The sequence below is a fragment of the Pan troglodytes genome, chromosome 16, assembly GCF_028858775.2.
Source record: "Pan troglodytes isolate AG18354 chromosome 16, NHGRI_mPanTro3-v2.0_pri, whole genome shotgun sequence".
NCBI classification, from domain to species: domain Eukaryota; kingdom Metazoa; phylum Chordata; class Mammalia; order Primates; family Hominidae; genus Pan; species Pan troglodytes.
In genome coordinates this window covers 84,870,983-84,889,116 of record NC_072414.2, presented here as the reverse complement: position 1 = coordinate 84,889,116, position 18,134 = coordinate 84,870,983, and the positions used below count along the sequence as shown (strand labels likewise).

Genomic DNA, 18,134 nt, shown 5'->3' with positions numbered 1-18,134 from the left:
GCTACCTCCAGGGCGCTTGATTGAGCTGAGAATTGTCTGTCCTTATCTAGACAGTGGATTGTTTGTCCCCCACCATGGGAAAACCCTGCTGGTTACTTTCCAAAGGCCTCATTTTAAAAAGACACGTTTCCACTTACAGACCTTTTAAAAATGCCAGGCAATTTGGAAGAACAGTAAGAAATCTACTATCTGCGTGACAGTCATTCAGAGATTCTTGTAGTGTGCCAGGCACCATATTAAGTGCTAGGAATGCAATGATGACTCCAAGGAGTCCTGGTTCCTGCCCTCATGATGCTTATGGTACGGTGGGAGAGGCCAACATGTAGGGAAAGGTCACTCTAATGAGCGCATAATTACCGAGTGAGCTCAGTGTTAGGAAGGAAAGGCATGGATGTGAGGACTCCCTAGAGGGTGGGGAAGATGTTGGAGCTGAGCTATGAAAGATGAAGAAATTGGTTATTCACTGAATGTCATGGCACAGAATGTCAGGGCAGGAAGACCACACACACACACACACACACACACACACACACACACCCTACTATTCATAGATGAGGAAACTGAGGCCCAGCAGAGCTAGATGACTTGCCGAATGTCAGAGCTAATTCTAGAAACCCATCCCCAATCCCTTCCTGCTAAACCACTTAATTTTATTTATATCCCAGCTATACAAATACACTTGACAAATAAAACGGAGAATATTGAGTTAAAACCACATCTCTGAAGACCACACGCATAAATAACGATCGTGTTTTAATGCGGACGATACCTTTTCATTTTGCAAATCCAGAGTTCCCATCATATCAAAATTCAAGACAGTTTGTTCTGTAAGAAGGGGAAGGTCATAACCCTGTCTAGAATGTACTGGCAAATCTCTCTAACCGTGCAGTGCTAACTTGGGCCTGAGCTGTGTAACCAGACCGACTTCACGCTCCAGCTGGGGTTTCAGATCCACACATGGCGACTGGGTGGCGCTTTGCTGTTTCACAGCAAGGGTCCTTCCCTGGGCTCCCGGAGCCTCTGGGGATTTACTGCTCCCGACGTGGCCGTGTTCTCGCCACTGTGTGCATGCGCTTAATGTTGAAAACATTCTTTTGAAAAGCCCAGGAGATTCCACTCGCAATCTGTGCGTGTGTATGTAAAAGCGCAGAGACTGGAAAGAACCGCGGCGGAGCACACCCTGACCGAAGGTTACCGCGGGGGAGCCGCGGCCGTGGGAGGGAGTGCGATACGGTCTTTTCACTCTAGACACTCCTGAGTTATGTACAATTCTACGCAAGAATGTATGCGTGTGTTAGCATGTAATACATATGTATTAGTTTTTTCAGGAAGATTCTTAAACAACAACAAAATCTCTATAGAACAAAGGTGCGTCTCCGCAGAGCGCAACAGCATTTGTCTTGGATGTAACCGCCTTCTCCAGAAATCTCAGAGGAACTCCCCTCGACCACCGCCTAACTGAAGGACACTGTGCGCTCCACCGCAACCCTGCGGGGGATTTGGAAAGTTGGAGGCGCCCCGGGGAGTCGCCGCACTTGCCGCCCGCGCCCCCTAACCTGAGCATTCAAGGAGTCTTGACTTGGCCGCTGGCGCACTCCGCACCCACCCAGCCGGTGCTGATGCGGGAGGGTGGGGCCGCGGCGGGGCGGGGCAACGCGAGCCCGCACCCCGCTCCTCCCCGCCCCTCCCTGCCGGCCCCGCCCGCGCGCGCCCCCCGCCCGCGGCCCGGGCGCCCGGCCCGCCCCCTCCCCTCGGCGCGCAAACGAACCTCGCGACGCCGCGCTCGGCGGCGGGCGGGGGCCGGGCGAGGGAGGGGGCTGGTCCCGGCCGCCCCACTCTGCAGTTGTCTCCCGAGCGCTGGCTGCGCCGCCCGAGCCGCTGGGCCGGGGAAGCACTGGCCGTTCGCTCCCGGGCCGGCTCCGCCAGGCGCTCGCAGGCATGCAGCCCGGGAGTAGGAGGCGCTCCCCGGGCCGCTGCTGAGCCGGCCGGGGCGGCGGGGACCAGCGCCAGCGGAGCCCCTCCCACCTTGCCCCAGGGCAGACGAGCGGCGCCCCGACACCCCCTGTTCTCCCGCAGCCCCGCCAGCGCCACCCCCCGCGGGCCGCAGGGGCTCATGCAGCCGCCAAGGTAAGCGCGGGTCGGGAGCCGGGCGGACCCGGCTCTGACATCTCCGAGGCGCCGCCGACACTTGCCGGGGCCACGGCGCTGCTTTGGTCTTCCCTCGCCCCGCGTCTCATCTTGCTCCCATCTTGCCCACATTTGGAGCTTTGCTGCGCCTCGATCGCTTTAGCTGTTGGCAGCAGGAAAGTTTTTGTGGTTTGGTGTTTGTTCTTTTTTCCTAAAATACTCTCCCCCGGGCAGCCGCCAGCGCGCGTGGTTGGGCAGACCCGGCACACGTCCCTTACACCGTGTGCGGGCTGGGAGCTCCCTCCCTCAGCCCGGCTCGCGGAGCCCCGGACGGAGCCGGCCACCCGACTGTCCCGCCGTGAACCCCCATTGGCCCGCGCCGCCCGGGCCCCCGCCTCCCGCTCGACGCCCGGCTGCGGAGCTGCCTGGCGAGCTCCTGCCCTCGGGGATGTCGGCGCAGTGCACCGCGTGGGCTCGCGTCCCGGCGGCCCTTTGCCTCGGCGCGCCGGCGTACGGGAAGGTGCGGACCTTGGATTGAGGGCCGAGGATGCCCATTGCCAAGCCGCCCCCGCGTTCCTAAGTGGACGGGTGGGCACGGGCGACGATTCAGCGCCGGCTCGCGCCGCAGCTCAACCCAGGGTACAAGCCCGGGCATGGGGGACAGGTGTATTCAATGGGAGGGCGGGTGTGGGGGACGCTTGGGTGCAATTCGGGATTGTGTCTTATTAATGTAATTGTATTAGACTTGCTCGGAGGTAGAATCAGTTCTCCCAAATTGAGATTTCTAATGGGAGCCTGTGAGCTGCTATTATGTGGTGTGGTTTTGGGAGGTGTTGGGTTGTATTTATTTTATAAATTGGGTGTCTCGCGGGCGGAGTAGGGGAAGTAGCGCCATCTAGCGGAAGTGGTGAGCTGTGCATTCCTCTTAGGCTGCGAAGTTGGGTGTTCCCAAAGTAGTCTCCCGCACAAGGTGGAGAGGCGGGAACCAGCCCTCGCCTCCAGGAAGGAGGCTACAGAAGCTCTCTGAGTATCGACGGTACCAGGGAGAACGCCGACCTCCCATGCTCAGCACATTGAGCTCAGGGGACGAAATTGCGGGTCGTGTTGAGTGGCATGCTGTCACCTAAAGGAGCTCCATCACCTTCTCTGTTTGGTTTTAGAATCTTCCAGCAAAAAGGTAATATAAAATGTTAACTGCTGTAAGAAGATGCCCCTTCCGCAGGTATCTGGTGCAGAGATCTTGAAAACCAATACACAAACCTCTGTCTTCTCCTGTGCATCACAAACAGGTGATTTCTTGGGTGGATTTTGAGCCATGACCCCTAGAAAAGAGAGTAACTGTGCTCCGAAGGGCAACAGGAGGAGAACTGGGAGAGGGCCTCCTGCCCATCTGTGCAGGAACAGAATAGTGTACCCAAACTGGGTTTTGTGTTTTTTTGTTTGTTTGTTTGTTTGTTTGTTTGCACATACAAAGAAGGGGTTTCTTGCTGTTACCACAGCAAGTGACAAGCAAGCCCCCTTTACAGGGACATGATCTCCAATTAATAACTGGGGCAGACGTGGCTGGATGGCAAGCTCTGCAGACAAAGGCCCTGGGTGGGGCACCCACACATCCAGGCGGGCTCCACGTTCTCTGTGGCTGGTTTTTGCTGCCACCTTCCAGGCCAGATAATACATTAGCAGTGAGCTGGGCTCACCCTGTTCTGAAGGGCACCCTGGCCCCTTGTAGAGCAGTGTAGTGGTCTACTGTAGTACCCCCTTGAGACTCTCTGGGCTGTGCTGGTAGTGAAAGAGGTCTTAGTCTCCTTTTTTCCCTGCTTCCATTATTTCCCTCCCAGGTGTCAGACAGTTGCTTACATTCTCCAATAGACATATGAAATGGTGGGTGGCTGGTCTGCCCCCTCATGCTGTCTCAAACTGTGTCTCCATTGGTAGGTATTTATGTCATCATGAGACTTGTGACAGACGAGGTCTTAGAATAGCTTGGCATCTCATTCAAGGAGGGCACCTTTGACTTTTGCTAAGAAACCTCTGCCTGCTTTCTCTTTTTACAAACCTCCCCCAAGGAATAACTTGCTGCTTCCCAGAGTATGTAATAATAGAGAATAAAGGCACAAGAATCTCCTTTTTAATACAATCCCTTGCTCTTCAGCAGCCCCGTGAGAAGCCAAGCCCAAGAATTCTTAGATGAGCAGTTGCAAAATGAAATAAATAGGGACTGAGCATCCCTGACACTGGGACAGGGAGTTTTTCAGCCATTCTTCCAGGGATGCTTGCTGCTCCCAGGAAGCAGGCAGGAACGGGTGCTGGTATTTTCAGTTTCTCAGAAGAAACTGATGGCCAGAAAGCAGAAGGGATATGGCCAGGGTTCTGTGAGTCTAAAGTGCGTTTTTCCCCCTACAACCTTGCTACCAAATGAATTAAGTTCTAGCGCTTGTTTTTACCAAGTATGGTTGCAAAATTTGTTCCTGCCTTGAAGCATGCAGTATAGACATGAAAGAAGGCATGGTCACCGATCCATCAAGAAGCCTGCCGTCCAGGGAAAGAGGCAGGACGTATCCAAGTGCAATTGAGCAAAAACATACAAGGATTATCTGAAAGCAGCGCAGGCGAATTGGAATCTGTTAGTTCTGTGAAACGAAATGACACTACTCCTTACAGGTAATTATTCTAGAACTTGACTTATAATATCCCAAAGGTAAGTTTAGTTAACTTTTAAGTGTCTGTGGTGTTCCTGTGGCTCTTTTAGGGAATGGCTTTGCTTCCATTATGTAGCCATTCCACAAACTTAACTGAACATAAATTTAACCTGAAGAAGGGAAGCTCCAGGTTTCCCCACCTGTTTGGTATCCAGCCTATCCAAAAGACAGGCTCCTCTTTTTCTTATTTTGAGCAAATGACTGCTCAGTTTCAGCCTCTCTTCTCTTAGCAACAGAGCTATAAAGGAGCAATGAATAGGGCAGTGGAAAAAATTAAGGATTGCTTTACCCAAGTATGCATACAAGGCCAGGCAGAAGTCAGTTTCCTTGGTGACAGATGAACAAATGAACTCTATTAAAAGGATACCCAGTTTCTTAGCCAGGTCTGTCCTGTGAGTAGAAGTGCTATATCATGTTAGAACCCAGGGGTCAGGAGGCAAGAATGCCTAGTGAGGTGTGAAACTTTACAATTCTCAGGGCAGGAAGAAGAAGGAATTTTAAAAGTAGGGCAGAAATTGACAAAATAAATGCAAATGTCTTTCATAACCTCATATAAAAAGTTTTAAGTCACTGGTAACTGACTAACGTAAAAATGTACTATGTACCTACCCAACTTACGAAATGATTATATCCAGATTACTACAGTAAATAATGGAAGTGTAGCAAACAGTTTATGCAGAGAGTGACTACAGAATTGCTGGTTGGATTTACTTTTCTCATTTTTCAATTGCTTGTTTAAAGCAGTGCTACGAGATGAAGAACTTTCAGAAAGCAAAATACTGGCTTTCCCAGAGCCTGAAAATTAGGCAGAAGGTTTAAAGACTCTGTCAACTATCTGGTCAAAGGAGGCCAATTCCCATAGGTTCTGTGTCCTCTGTGAGCCAAAACAGAGATCAGCAGGTGTGAGTAAAAATGCCCCAAAATTCATTGACTTCTGTCTTGGCTGGACATTTTAGTAGTTACCGTCTGTTGTGGCTTCTCCTTATATTTCATTTTTTCATCTTCATGGACTCTAAGATCAGGGTCTTTGTAGCAGCTCACCCTGGCTGACAGGAACAGTTTGCTCTGTTTCCTGGTAATATTCCATTCTTCTGTCCTTGTGAAACAGAGATATTCTGCCTAATTTCTCAGTAAGAGTTTTGATAACATTATTTTATTCTTAGTGTGCATTTCTTCTTGAAGACGGATGCGACCCATTTTTATCCTTTGTAGGTATTTTGAAGAATTTTCTCCTTGATGTCTTTAAACAAGATTAGGTGGAAGCATGCAACCTACATATACCTACCCCTGAAGGCCCCTACACATCCCTCACATTACTAGTATTGTCAGCCATAGTGCATACTCTTCTTTAGGATTCACTCCCCTATTAGACTTTTATACTTTTCTCAACTGATCTGCACCATGATGTGTCTCTCCTCTCCAGATTGTCTATTCAAAAACCCTGAGATAGCCAGGCACGGTGGTTCACTCCTGTAATCCCAGCACTTTGGGAGGCCAAGGCGGGCAGATCACTTGAGGTCAGGGATTCGAGACCAGCCTGGTCAACATGGTGAAACGCCGTCTCTACTAAAAGTGTAAAAACTGGCCGGGTGTGGCGGCACATGACTGTAGTCCCAGCTACTCCGGTGGCTGAGAGAGGAGAGTCGCTTGAACCCAGGAGGCGGAGGTTGCCGTGAACCAAGATCACGCCACTGCACTCCAGCCTGGGCAACACAGCCAGACTCCATCTCAAAAAAAAAAAAAAAAAAACCTTGACATCTGATCGTTTGAGGTGCTTTCACAAAGTTTGGTTCTCTCTATCAAAGTCTGACCCACTTATAAGCTTGTAAGAATAGAAGACCTTGCTGATGAATCCCTTGCCGGAATACCATTCTGCCTGTTCAAATGCTCATCCAAAAGAGGCTTGCTCAAAAACGTCTCCTGGGCAAATGCTGGGGTCCTCTCAGTGACTTAGAAATGTGTTGCCAGTGTGCATTTTCAGCTCTGACAGTGGCAGCCTGAAGAATAGATTCCCCGTACAGGAACATAGCCACGCAACTCTCTCTTCTTCCACGCAGGTTTTTTTCTGGCTGTCAGAGCACACAAAAATGCCCATTTCATTCATAGAATCGTAAAAAGTTACAGGGTTTCCTCAAAATAATTAGTACCTTGAAAATAATAATTAACATTTGTTTGGAAGTTTTGGTGTCTAATGTGCTTTCATTTACATTTTAGTTTAATATCCTTTATGGAAAGAGGTAAAGTATAAATAATAAATAGATTCTTTTGTGCCATTGCATTTTCCCAGGTGGGCTCCCGTTTATTGATACAAGGGAAGCAAAGCAAAAAGAGAAGCAAAGCAAAAAGAGAAGCAAAGCTTAGAGGCTGGGCTCACCTGTAGACGTTATGAAGTTCATGATGGCATTCCCTCACAGGTCCAGCCCTGCTAATAACCCCTCACTGCTGAATTTGGGCAGGTCATTTTTGCCTCTGAACGTGAGGCTCCTGTGAGTTTAATTTATTTTGTTGTATATCAGTCAGTGCAACTAAAATAGTCTGACGTTCAGATTTCAGAATACTGATTTCAAAATGCTTCTCTTGGCTGGGCGTGGTGGCTCACATTTATAATTCCAGCACTTTGGGAGGCCGAGGTTGGCTAACTGCTTCATCTCAGGAGTTCGGGACCAGCCTGGCCAACATGGTGAAACCCGGTCTCTGCTAAAAAATACAAAAATTAGCCGGGCATGGTGGTGTGCAGCTGTGGTCCCAGCTACTCGAGGGGCTGAGGTGGGAAGATCGCTTGAATCTTGGAAGCGGGGGTTGCAGTGAGCTATGATCATGCCATTACACTCCAGCCTGGATGATAGAGTGAGACCTTGTCTCAAAAAAAAAAAAAAAAAAAGCTTCTCTTGCTTTCCTGAAACACTTGGTTTTGGTTTTGTAGAGTCTTTGGGTATCCCAAGATCATATGACAAAAAAAGCTAAATGTCACCTTCTTCCATGCTATGAGAGTTTTACATTGCTGTTATTTTTCTCTGATAAGGAGCATTTTGAGCAAGTAGATACCTAAGCTCCAGGTGTCTGACTTCTTCATGAGTAAATGGATGCTGTTGGCAGGGTCTCCTGACTTCAGGCCTGGTGGAGAACATACTGGCCCTCTGAGCCTCGGCCGGGAGTCAACAAGAGCAAGGCAAACCCAAGCCAAGATGGCGCACAGACCCTCCCTTTCTGGGTCAGTGACCAGTCTCTAAAGGCTGAAGCCCATCTGGCTTAAAACTTGAGATGTGCTGTGAGTGGCTTGTGGACTGAAAGAACTCCAATGAACTGATACTGTAGATAGGTTTACCTAAATATCTTCCTGTTGTTTAAGTAAATCTATTTAACTCGCATTCGAAGGCTAAGTACTCTATGAATACGTGATCTACAGAATGTCACTTACCATCCAAAAGAAAGACAAACAATTCCATAATCTAATTATTTCAATTTCTTTGGTCTCTAGGATGGATGGGGGAGATTGTTCACGGAAATTTTTCTCTTCTTAAAACGTTTTTATATTTTTTGTTAATGTCTGGAAAACAGTATATCTCTAAACATATTCCCCTTTCTAATGCATGATCTGTCATTCTACATGTGGGGCATATTATCGGACTGACAGAAATAAATAAAGCATGTGTGAAGATGAGAAGCAGCTGTAGTTTGGTGGGAAAAACACTGCACTTGGCATCTCAAGACCTGGGTTTGAGCCTCTGCACGGCTACTTGTATTTATGGTCCTTAGACAAGACTTAGAAATGAGTCTGTCTCGTTTGTGAAATGGAAATGGCTGTGCCCGTGGCATAGTTAAGATGACGACACTGGTTACATGGGGGAGTTTTTTCTAGTAGGTGCCCATCAGGCCTCAAGTATAACTGCAAATGAACTTAAAACCCACCTAGAAGTCAAGGTTATCCGTGAGTCCTTGCAGAACTCTGCAGAGCTCTCCCAAGATCCTGTACATACAAAGGCTGTAGCTGAATCTGGCACATAGTAGGCACTATTGTAGTCCAAACAATAGTTCCTGTCCATGATATAAAATGAATATTGGCAACTACTTATCAAGACTTACTCTATGCCAGGCATCTGTTCTAAGTGGGTTATGATTGTATTGACTCATTTAATCCTCACAACAATCTTTTGATAGATCTGCAAATATATCCCTATCTTACGGATGAAATAACTGAGCTCTAGAGAGTCTGTGTTCGGACTGCATGTTCTTAGCCCAGCATGCTATATTGCCTCTGTAATATAAAAGTGAAGAAATTCCCTTAGCCTTGACAGATTTAAGAAAGAAAAACAATGGTGGAAGCGAATGTCACATAAGGTGACACATTTGTTCTTCTTTCTGGATTGGCACTTTTCCCCACCTCCCATCAGCTGGGGATTGTCTCTATTTCAGCTTTGCTTAGCCATTCTAAACAGTTTTGAATTTGATGAACAACTTGGTTATCTGTTCTTATTGCTAAATGTCTATGGTATTTGTGCTTGGCACTAAATTATTCATTAATCCAAATACTCCAGCCTTCTGTTGGTTGAGAGAGAGAGACAGACTCACTGTCGGTTCAGACAGTTGCCATTTGGTGGATAAATGGTTCCAAGACAGTTCTTCTCCCAAGAACTTACCGGAATGGGGAGACATAAGCGCTGTGTGGTCTGTTCTCTTTTACGGGAACCTGGTGTGTCTTGTGTATGCATACCCAAAAGCTGCTTTCAAACCTCAGGCGGTTGCTGAATGTTTCTAAGGTATGGTTTCAGGTATACCATAGTATTGTTGGGGATTATTACTGAATTTCATGGTGACATCAAAACATAAAAGATGTCACTCTTCAAATGACATTTCCTACGTGCTTGGCCACATTTTAACTTGGGGACTGCAGAAGTGTTACAGATGAGGCCTCAGAATGGCTCCCCACAATCAGGTGTGGGCAAGGCTGGTTAGTTACAGAGCCAGTATCAATTCACCGGATCCCTGGAAACAGGACTCTGGAGGTTGGAGATCTCCTGGGGCAGCCAGGCTGTGATTCTGCAGATTGAGAAGCTGAGGGGCTGAAGATAGGACAGGGCGTGGTACCACACAGCTGGAGTTAGGACCACCCCAAATCCCAGGTCTCTGTCTTTCCCCATATTCAGTGGCAGTGTCTTGAAGCTTTCCATCTCAACACTGACAATTAAGCAATTCATAAATACTATTGCTTTTGTACTGGGTTTTGCAGGCAGAAGAATTTGCAAACTTGGAGACCAGATAGTAGGTGTGATAGGAAGTCTCAGACAAGAGTTTTAAGAAGAAAGCGGTGGTCGGGGGGAGACTTTCATTAAGAAAGTGTAGTTATACCCCAGTTTATAGTCCCAGTAAAAAGAAATGGGAGAAGTAGGGAGAAAAGAAACACGGCTGCTCCAAGAGGTTACTGAGAATATGGGAAGTCGAGAAGGACAGGTGTGAAAGAAGGAAAGAGGGTCATACATCCAAATACCACGGAAGGGTGGCCATGGAAACTGCTGGCCAACCAGCAGGAAGGCCCCAGCCCAGCCCAGCCTGAACTGAGTCTGGGGCAGCAGAGGTCAAAGGGAGCACAGAGGGAGTCCTTGCTTCTGTTCAGAGCAAGAGGATGGAGTAGGGTTAGTAGAGGCAGAGAGAAAACGAAAAGCCCCATGCCTGGGGAGCAGCTGTGATCTCATCAGAGGTGGCCTGGCAGCTGGGAGTCACCCAGAGCTGCCCAAACCTCACTCTGTCACCAAGCCTGCTGGGTGACCTCAAGCAGGTTACTTACCTTCTGCAGTGTAAGTTTGGGTGAATGTGCCAAAAACCCCATTTCCACAAAAAATACCAAAGAATGACCCAGGCGTGGTGGCGTGTGCACCTTGGTCCCAGCTACTCGGGAGGCTGAGGAGGAAGGATCGCTTGAACCCAGGAGGTTGAGGCAGCAGTGAGCCATGATTGTGCCACGCTACTCCAGCCTGGGTGACAGAGCAAGACTTTGTCTCAAAAAAATAAAATTAAAATTAAAAACCCATTAAAATTTTGGAATAAAATCCAATACTTGGCAATATTTGGTAATTTTTTAATTAAAAATTTTAGTTTAATTTTTAAATGAAAACTTTTAATTTTGGTAAAATTTTTAAATTTTTGGTAGTTTTTTCTTCTTGGTAATTATGTCTTAATTACCAAGAATAAGAGTCTCTGGTGGTGAGGGAAGGAGCATCAAAGCTCAGGTGATATTCTTTACACGGAGAGAAAGGAAGCCTCAGATAATGAAGATGGCAGCAACATCCTCGTAGCCAAAATGTACAACTGTCCTTTCATGTGGCATCTGTGTCCACAGGCATGCACCCTGTACCTCCCGCCCACAAGGGGAGTCCACCCTACCTGAGAAGGGTCCTTTTTTTTTTGAGACAGAGTCTCTCTGTTGCCCATGCTGGAGTGCAGTGGCAGGACCTCTGCTCACTGCAACCTCCGCCTCCTGGGTTCAAGTGATTCTCTTGCCTCAGCCTCCGAAGTAGCTGGGGTTACAGGTGCCCACCACCATGCCTGGCTAATTATTGTATTTTTAGTAAAAATGGGGTTTCACCGCATTGGCCAGGCTGGTCTCAAACTCCTGACCTCAGGTAATCCGCCCGCCTCGGCCTCCCAAAGTGCCGGGATTACAGGTGTGAGCCACTGCACCTGGTCAGAAGGGTCATTTTAAATAGCCACTTTTGCAGAATATATACTAAAAAAGTATTATTATGAAGCACACTTTATAAAGTCTTAACTAGCTGAACGAAGCACAATGTGTTTTCTAAAAAGAACATGAAACCCAACCAATCTATTAGCATTCTTTAAGGAGTCAGAAACAGGCCTGGAGACGAGGGAGAAACCCAGGATGAATTCTGTTTAGACTTTCAAAATTCCTTCTGACAAAGTTCCATCCCAAAGGTCATTTACAATAGTAAGTCTCTCCAGCATGTGCGGGGAAATTGCCGTGGATCAGAATTATCCTTAGAGACAAGAAATAAAAAATAGGATAAACAGGTACTTTTCTGGATGAAGAATTATTAACAGTGAGGATCCCCCAGGAACGTGGGTGCATCCAGACTTAGTTTAAATTTACATGGATTATCTGAAGAAGAGAAAGCTCAGATGGTTCCAGGCTTTGGGATGAAATGAAGACTATGCAGAGATGGCAAACAAATGGTGATTAACTGCAGGATGAGCTTAGGAGTTAGCAAGAACATGCATATTAAGCTTTTGCAGGCGCAAGTCTGTTAATGCATTTATGAGAACATAATCCAAATTACAGGAAAATGGACTTTGTCCAGTCTGTTTATAGCCACAAAGGAGGATCCTTGGGGTCTTTGCAAAATGTTTGTTTGCTACAGGCCACTCAGGACCAAGTGTTCAGAAAATGCTAAAATACTGTCAGAAACGATACTGGAAAACAAGCGAAAAACAGTATTCTACCTGGGCTCTACCCAAACCTGGCAGTTGTATTCTCTTCCCCTTGAGAAAAATCTCTCAGAACTGCAGAAGGTGAGCAATGTCATCACCTGAAGTTCTTCGCAAGAGGCCGGGCTGCTTTGTACCTTAAGGGTTTTAATGTGGAAAGATGAAGCCAGAAAGGCGATATGATCAAAGTCTATAAAACCTTGAAGGTTATGGAGAGAGAGAACAAGTACTGATTCATCAAATCTGAGATGACCAGACCCCAGGATGGCCCTTAAAGTCTGAAAGAGGAATTTGAGGGATAAATTAAAAATAAGGATCCGTTCTCACACTCTGAGTTGTAAATTGAAGCAACTCAGTTCCTCAAGACATGGCCTGGACAAACATTTTTCAGGACATGGGGGAATGGGTGGTTACTCAAGAAATGTTGTCAAATTCTTGGTCAGTAAGTGAATGGTGGATTAAGAGCCATTGGTAACATATCCCTACGCTTGCGAGGTTGGCAAAAATACCTGGAACCAGTGTTGGGTCGTTTCCTCCATATTAGACAGGGATCTGTTAGAGAAATCTAGATCAAGCTAGTTTCAGCAAAATAAGGAATTTTTCTCAGCTTCCATAGCTGGAAGAGGTACTAGGGTGGCTCACAGGAGCTCAGGAAGAGCTGCAGGAGAGTCATATGCTGAAGAGTGGCTTAGGGAGGCTTAGCCTAAATAAAGTCTTCATCACTCCCCAAAAAGCTCACCTGATAAAATACAACTTAAGTAAAAACAAGATGTCAGCTGGGCGCAGCGGCTCATACCTATAATCCCGGCACTTTGTGCGGCAGAGACAGGCAGATCACTTGAGCCCAGGAGTTTGAGACCAGCCTGGCTAACATGGTGAAACCCTGTCTCTACTGAAAGTACAAAAATTAGCCGGGTGTGGTGGCGTGTGCCTGTAATCCCAGCAGCTCAGGAGGCTGAGACACAAGAATTGCTTGAACCCAGGAGGCGGAGGTTGCAGTGAGCCGAGGTCGCACCATTGCGCTCCAGCCTCCTGGGCGACAGGGCAGCTGTCACACACACACACTATGTCACGTCCTCAAATGCTGCCTCAACTACTAACACTCATAAACACTCACCCTCGCACAAGATTGCTGCCCTAAACCGATCCTATGTTGGAATCGGACCAGAACTGAAGCTTCTGTAGCAACAATCTCAAGAAAGATTCTGATTGGTCCAGCTTGAGTCACTTGCAATCACCATTTTATTGAAAGTAATTGTTAGGTTATCTGTCTTGGCTTGACTTTAATCCCAAGGGGCAGAAACTGACAGACCTGGGTCTTCTGTGCACCTGCCAGCAGCAAGGAGGGCATGGGCCCGAGATTGATAGAACTTACAAACCCAGCTATTCCCCTAGACATGAGTCGCCTAGGGGAGCTCCTTAAAAATGCTGATGCCCAGGCTCTACCCCACAGAGATTCAGATTTAGCTGCTTTGGAGAAGGGCCTGGGCAACTCTAATCTTTTTACATCTCCCACAGTGGTCTCCCAAAAGAATAAATCCCTCCCCTTCTTGAGGCTTTGGGTTGGGCTCCCAGGTGCTTCACAGGCTCCCCCAAGCTCTTTGCTCTGTTTCTCCAGCTTCACCTCTTCCTTCTACAGCCACACTTCAGCCTTTGCAGATCCTCAGGTAAAGCACACTTTGTTCCTGGCATGCTGGGTGTTCCTTCTGCCTGGAGTTTTCTCCCTGCCATCCCCTCCCTTGCCCGTCAACTTCCCCTGGCATACTCCTACACTGGGAAAGCTTCTTTCCCCTCCCTGCACCCCAAGCTGGGCTGGAGCCCCCTGGCGCCTGTGTTCTGTGTCTCCCCTGTCAGAGTCTGTGTTATGCTTTATTGAAAGTGATTGTTAAGTAATCTGTCTCGCCTTGACTTTAAGCCTGGTGCGGACTTGCTCACCACCATTGGAATGAATGGCACACACAGTACGCCAAGCATGGAGTTCGGCCAGCTTGGCTTGGCATTTGTTAGCCATTTATTGGGTGCGTACTTAAGCGTTCCCAGCCTCAGTTTCTTCATCTGCAAAATGAGGATGGTAATAGAATCTTCCTTAGCTGAAAGTTTCTAGAAATGTAAAGTACTTAGCTGGCATCTGACACAATGTAAAAATATGTCAAAATATTAGCCATTATTTTGAAAGACACCACCTTTTTTGGTAAAGGTCATTCACTCCTCACCTCTCCTTTAGCACTCATTTTTCTCTATTATCTGTTTCTACCAGCAATTCAGAAATAGGGACTGTCTTATTTCTTTATCCCCCAAGGTCTAGCCTGCAGCAGGTCCTGAATATATATTTGTTGACTGATGACTCAGGCCCTAGATTTGAGAACACTCTGTTCATACCTAGAAGCAGGCAAAGTTGGAACCCCTGACTATCACTGCCCCTGAGAAGACTTCAGCCCTATGCAGAACCCTTCCTTTCAGAAGCCCCTTGACCCCTTTCCCCCATCAAATAGCTACCCCCAGAGTGGAAAGGGAGAGAAGGTGGAGGGGGATGCTCAGGATTGAGGCCTCCACAGCCAGTGCTGAAGAAAAGGGGCAAGAGTCATGCATGAGAGTGTCTCTATCCCCAGGTCTAAGCTGTAGCCTAGGGGACACCACATACTTGGTTAGACTCTATGGGACTGTTTGTTTGAAGTCAACTACACTTTTGAGTTAAATGAGTTTCTATGGCGAACGGAGTGCTGAGTTCTCAAATCTAACGTTTTAGGAATTTTTTATTCCTGCAGAGAGTTGGGGAGCTGTTTAAGAGTTGGTTGGTTTAGCCAGTATAGCTAGATTCCTCAAGGCCAACGCAACCCCATACTGCTCTAGCTGGGGCTAGATTTCTCATGATAGTCTAAACTGTGTGATGGCCAAGTCCCCACTTTGAAGATGTCCAAATTCAGCCTCAGACATTTCTCCTCAAGAGAGGGGGGGAAAAAAAGCCCTTTGTGTCCCTTTCCCAAATTATTTGCTCATGTCGCAAGACTGGGGTCTCCTCCTAAAAAGGCAGCCAGTACCCGTCTCCCCGCAGGGACACTGGAACTCCCATGGGCTGGGGCCTCTTCCACGTTCTATTCAGTTGTAGTCTTGGAGTGACAATATTATCAGCCCGATCCTTACAGATGAAGAAACTGAAATGTAGAGGTTAAAAGTCCTGCTGCCAGAAGAACCAACTGAAAAAAAAAAAATTCTCAGGCTTTACAGCAAGCAAACTTCACTGTGATTTTCACAATTCTGATTCTGTATCCCCTGGGGGTTATCTCAGTTGCTTCTTTAGGATGGAGTTTATTATGTTGTACATATATCCCGATGTGTCTGTATGAATCTTTGTCTTTTTTGGGGGAGTGTGGACGACGGGTTTTTTTTAGATATTGTTCCTAAAAAGGAATAAATGCATACACCTGTTTGTCAAAGCACCTTTGCTTTTTGTGCAACTGCTTTATATTAACAATACTTAAAATAGCTTTGGGAAAAAAAAAACGACTGTATGTAATGGAATTGCAGAATATGCTGCACATGTATTTTATTTAGTTATCCTTTCTTTAAGAATATTGGATGACATTTCCTGACGTGAGAGGGAGAAACTCCTTTTTTTTTTTCCTGCTTTTAAATTGTAACATAGTTGAAGATTTCTTTTTTCTGTTCTCATTGAAAAAAAAAAAAAAAAAGTCCTGCTGTGAAAAGTCCACTCTTGGGCAAGGGCAGCCCCAGAAGGGCGTGATTTCTGGGCTTCTGCAGGCTGCATGGCCTCCTCTGGATCCTGAGCCCTGGTCTCTGACCTGGACATGCTGCAGCAGTGACGGTGGTTAATTACTGTCCAGGTGACTTGGAATGCCAGTGATCCCTTCTCATTAGCGAGAGACTCTAGAACTAGCTCGTGAAAGGCAGACTCTAGCAAATGGTGTTAATTAGTGGAAAGGCCACTTGGTCACCTCTGTGCAGCCTGGCACAGTGCCTGCTTAGCGTGCCCCGGTGGCCGCTGGAATGGGCTGCCGTTCGGTGATGCTGCAGAATAAATTGTTGGGTCGGGCCCCAGGACTGGCCAAGCTTGAAAGGAAGAGCATTTTCGATGGTGGGCTTTCACTGGGAAAACCGTAGCATTTTGCAGACCCGTCCTGAAATGAACCCTGGTTTGGGGGAGAAATATTTAGAGCTTGTTGATCTGAGACCTCAATATTTCAGGGAAACACAGTGGCACCCCCACGTAAAGAAGAGTTGTGTCTGGCATTTCCACCTAAGGAAAGAGCAGCTTCGTGTTGCCCTGTTGCACAGCTGGCTGAGCTATGGTCCCCTTGTGTACCTGTTTTGTGGAAGCCAGATTCATAAGTCTTGCTGCTGGGGTTGTGTCTTCACAGACATAGGGCCTTCTCCCCTTCCTTCAAACTTGCTCCTCTCCACACTCCCGACCTGGCAGCCAGAACCCCAAATGCAGCTGCAGCCCTGCAGCCTTGCAGCCCGTGTGGCCTTTGCAGCAGGTAAGGACTGTGATAGTGCTTAAGAGAAACCTCTAAATTGGATAAAAACCCAGAGGTGTTTTTTCCCCAAAGAACCAGATGGGCAGGCTTGGGAGTGAGGTGAGGAGGGTGGCGGGAGGAATTGGTTTGACTAAAACACTTGCTCAGGACTATTTGTGTTTCATCCAAAAGATGTCTCTCAGGGGAAGTTACCAGTCCCTTAAATATCACAACGGCAGCAGAACTGCAGGGCCCAGGGAACCTTGGGAAGGAGATGTTTTTTTCCCAGAAAAATAAACGACAGAGTTAGGAAAGGTCACCATACTGAAGCCCTCCCAAGTGCAGCCTTGCGGGCCTCGCAGAGAGCGCCAAACCATCCGGCCCTCCGCGCCACGCGGACCGGCATAGCCATATCTCTGGAGTGGCAGCTGTGCCAAGGTGGCAAGGTTAGGCCCGCAGGCCCTCAGCACGGGGGCGCAGCCGGGGCAAGTCTTCAGGAAGCAGCGAGGTGCTTGAAGGGGGTGCTGGAGGCAGGCCAAACCCAGTCAGGATGGGTGGCCCGGGGCCACGACGGGCGGGAACCTCGAGGTGCGTTACTAGCTGAGATGCAGAGAGCCATCCTGCCCAAACCTAGACAACTCGGAAGTGGGTTTTTCAGCCTCCTGCACCGGTGTCGCGTCTGAGTGCGACTGATGAGCCAGGGGGCGTCGGTGGAAGCTTGGGGTCGGCAGTCTGGTTGGAAAGTAGGGCTGGGATTTGCCTCCAAGGACAGTTTTTCTACTTGGATCGGATATTTGTGGAGGGGGTTAAGGGGGCGTCCTGCCCCGCCTTATGCCCTGCAGCCTCCCAAGGGCGCTGGGCCTGTTTTGCAAGGACAGCCGCGGGCTGGAGATGGCGCGAGGGTCGGGAAGCGTGGCGCGCCCTCTGATCTAGGACCGTGGTTTTCCGAGGTCCTCACGGCGAGCGCTGCAGCCGGGCAGCCTGGGTCCCCGCCCGGCCGCCTCCGGCTACCTCGCCGGCCTCGCTGAAACCCGAGCGCGACGGGGCGGGGCGCAGGCGGCTGGGGCGCGGGGCCGCGTCGACATTGGCGGAGAATCGAGTGATGGATGGCGAGGGAGGGGCGCGCGGGGGGCGGCGCGGGAAGGGGAGCGCGCCGGGCGCCCGCGGCCGAGGTGGACCGAGCCTCCCGGCTCGCTGCTCCCGCCGGCGGAGCGAGGCTGCCCTTTCTTCGCAGCGTGATTTATTTTCTTCTCCTTTTTCTCTGAACTCTTCTTCCAGGGAGAGGCTAGTGGTAACAGGCCGAGCTGGATGGATGGGTATGGGGAGAGGGGCAGGACGTTCAGCCCTGGGATTCTGGCCGACCCTCGCCTTCCTTCTCTGCAGCTTCCCCGCAGGT

At 48.6% G+C, this 18,134-nt stretch overlaps 1 protein-coding gene across 2 annotated transcripts in view; it reads left to right on the top strand.

The window, feature by feature from the left end:
- The first annotated feature begins 1,821 nt into the window (after positions 1-1,821).
- Positions 1,822-18,134, top strand: part of RGMA (repulsive guidance molecule BMP co-receptor a) — a 45,831-nt gene continuing 29,518 nt past the window's right edge. Inside the window, exons 1-2 of one of the 2 annotated variants that reach the window (XM_510608.8) lie at positions 1,822-2,127; positions 18,017-18,132. In XM_510608.8, coding sequence (XP_510608.3) covers positions 2,114-2,127; positions 18,017-18,132 — 130 coding nt within the window. In that variant the 5' untranslated portion in view covers positions 1,822-2,113. Of the gene's footprint in view, positions 2,128-2,915; positions 3,305-18,016; positions 18,133-18,134 lie in introns of those variants that run through there. The other variant, XM_054667154.2, reaches the window with a different exon arrangement.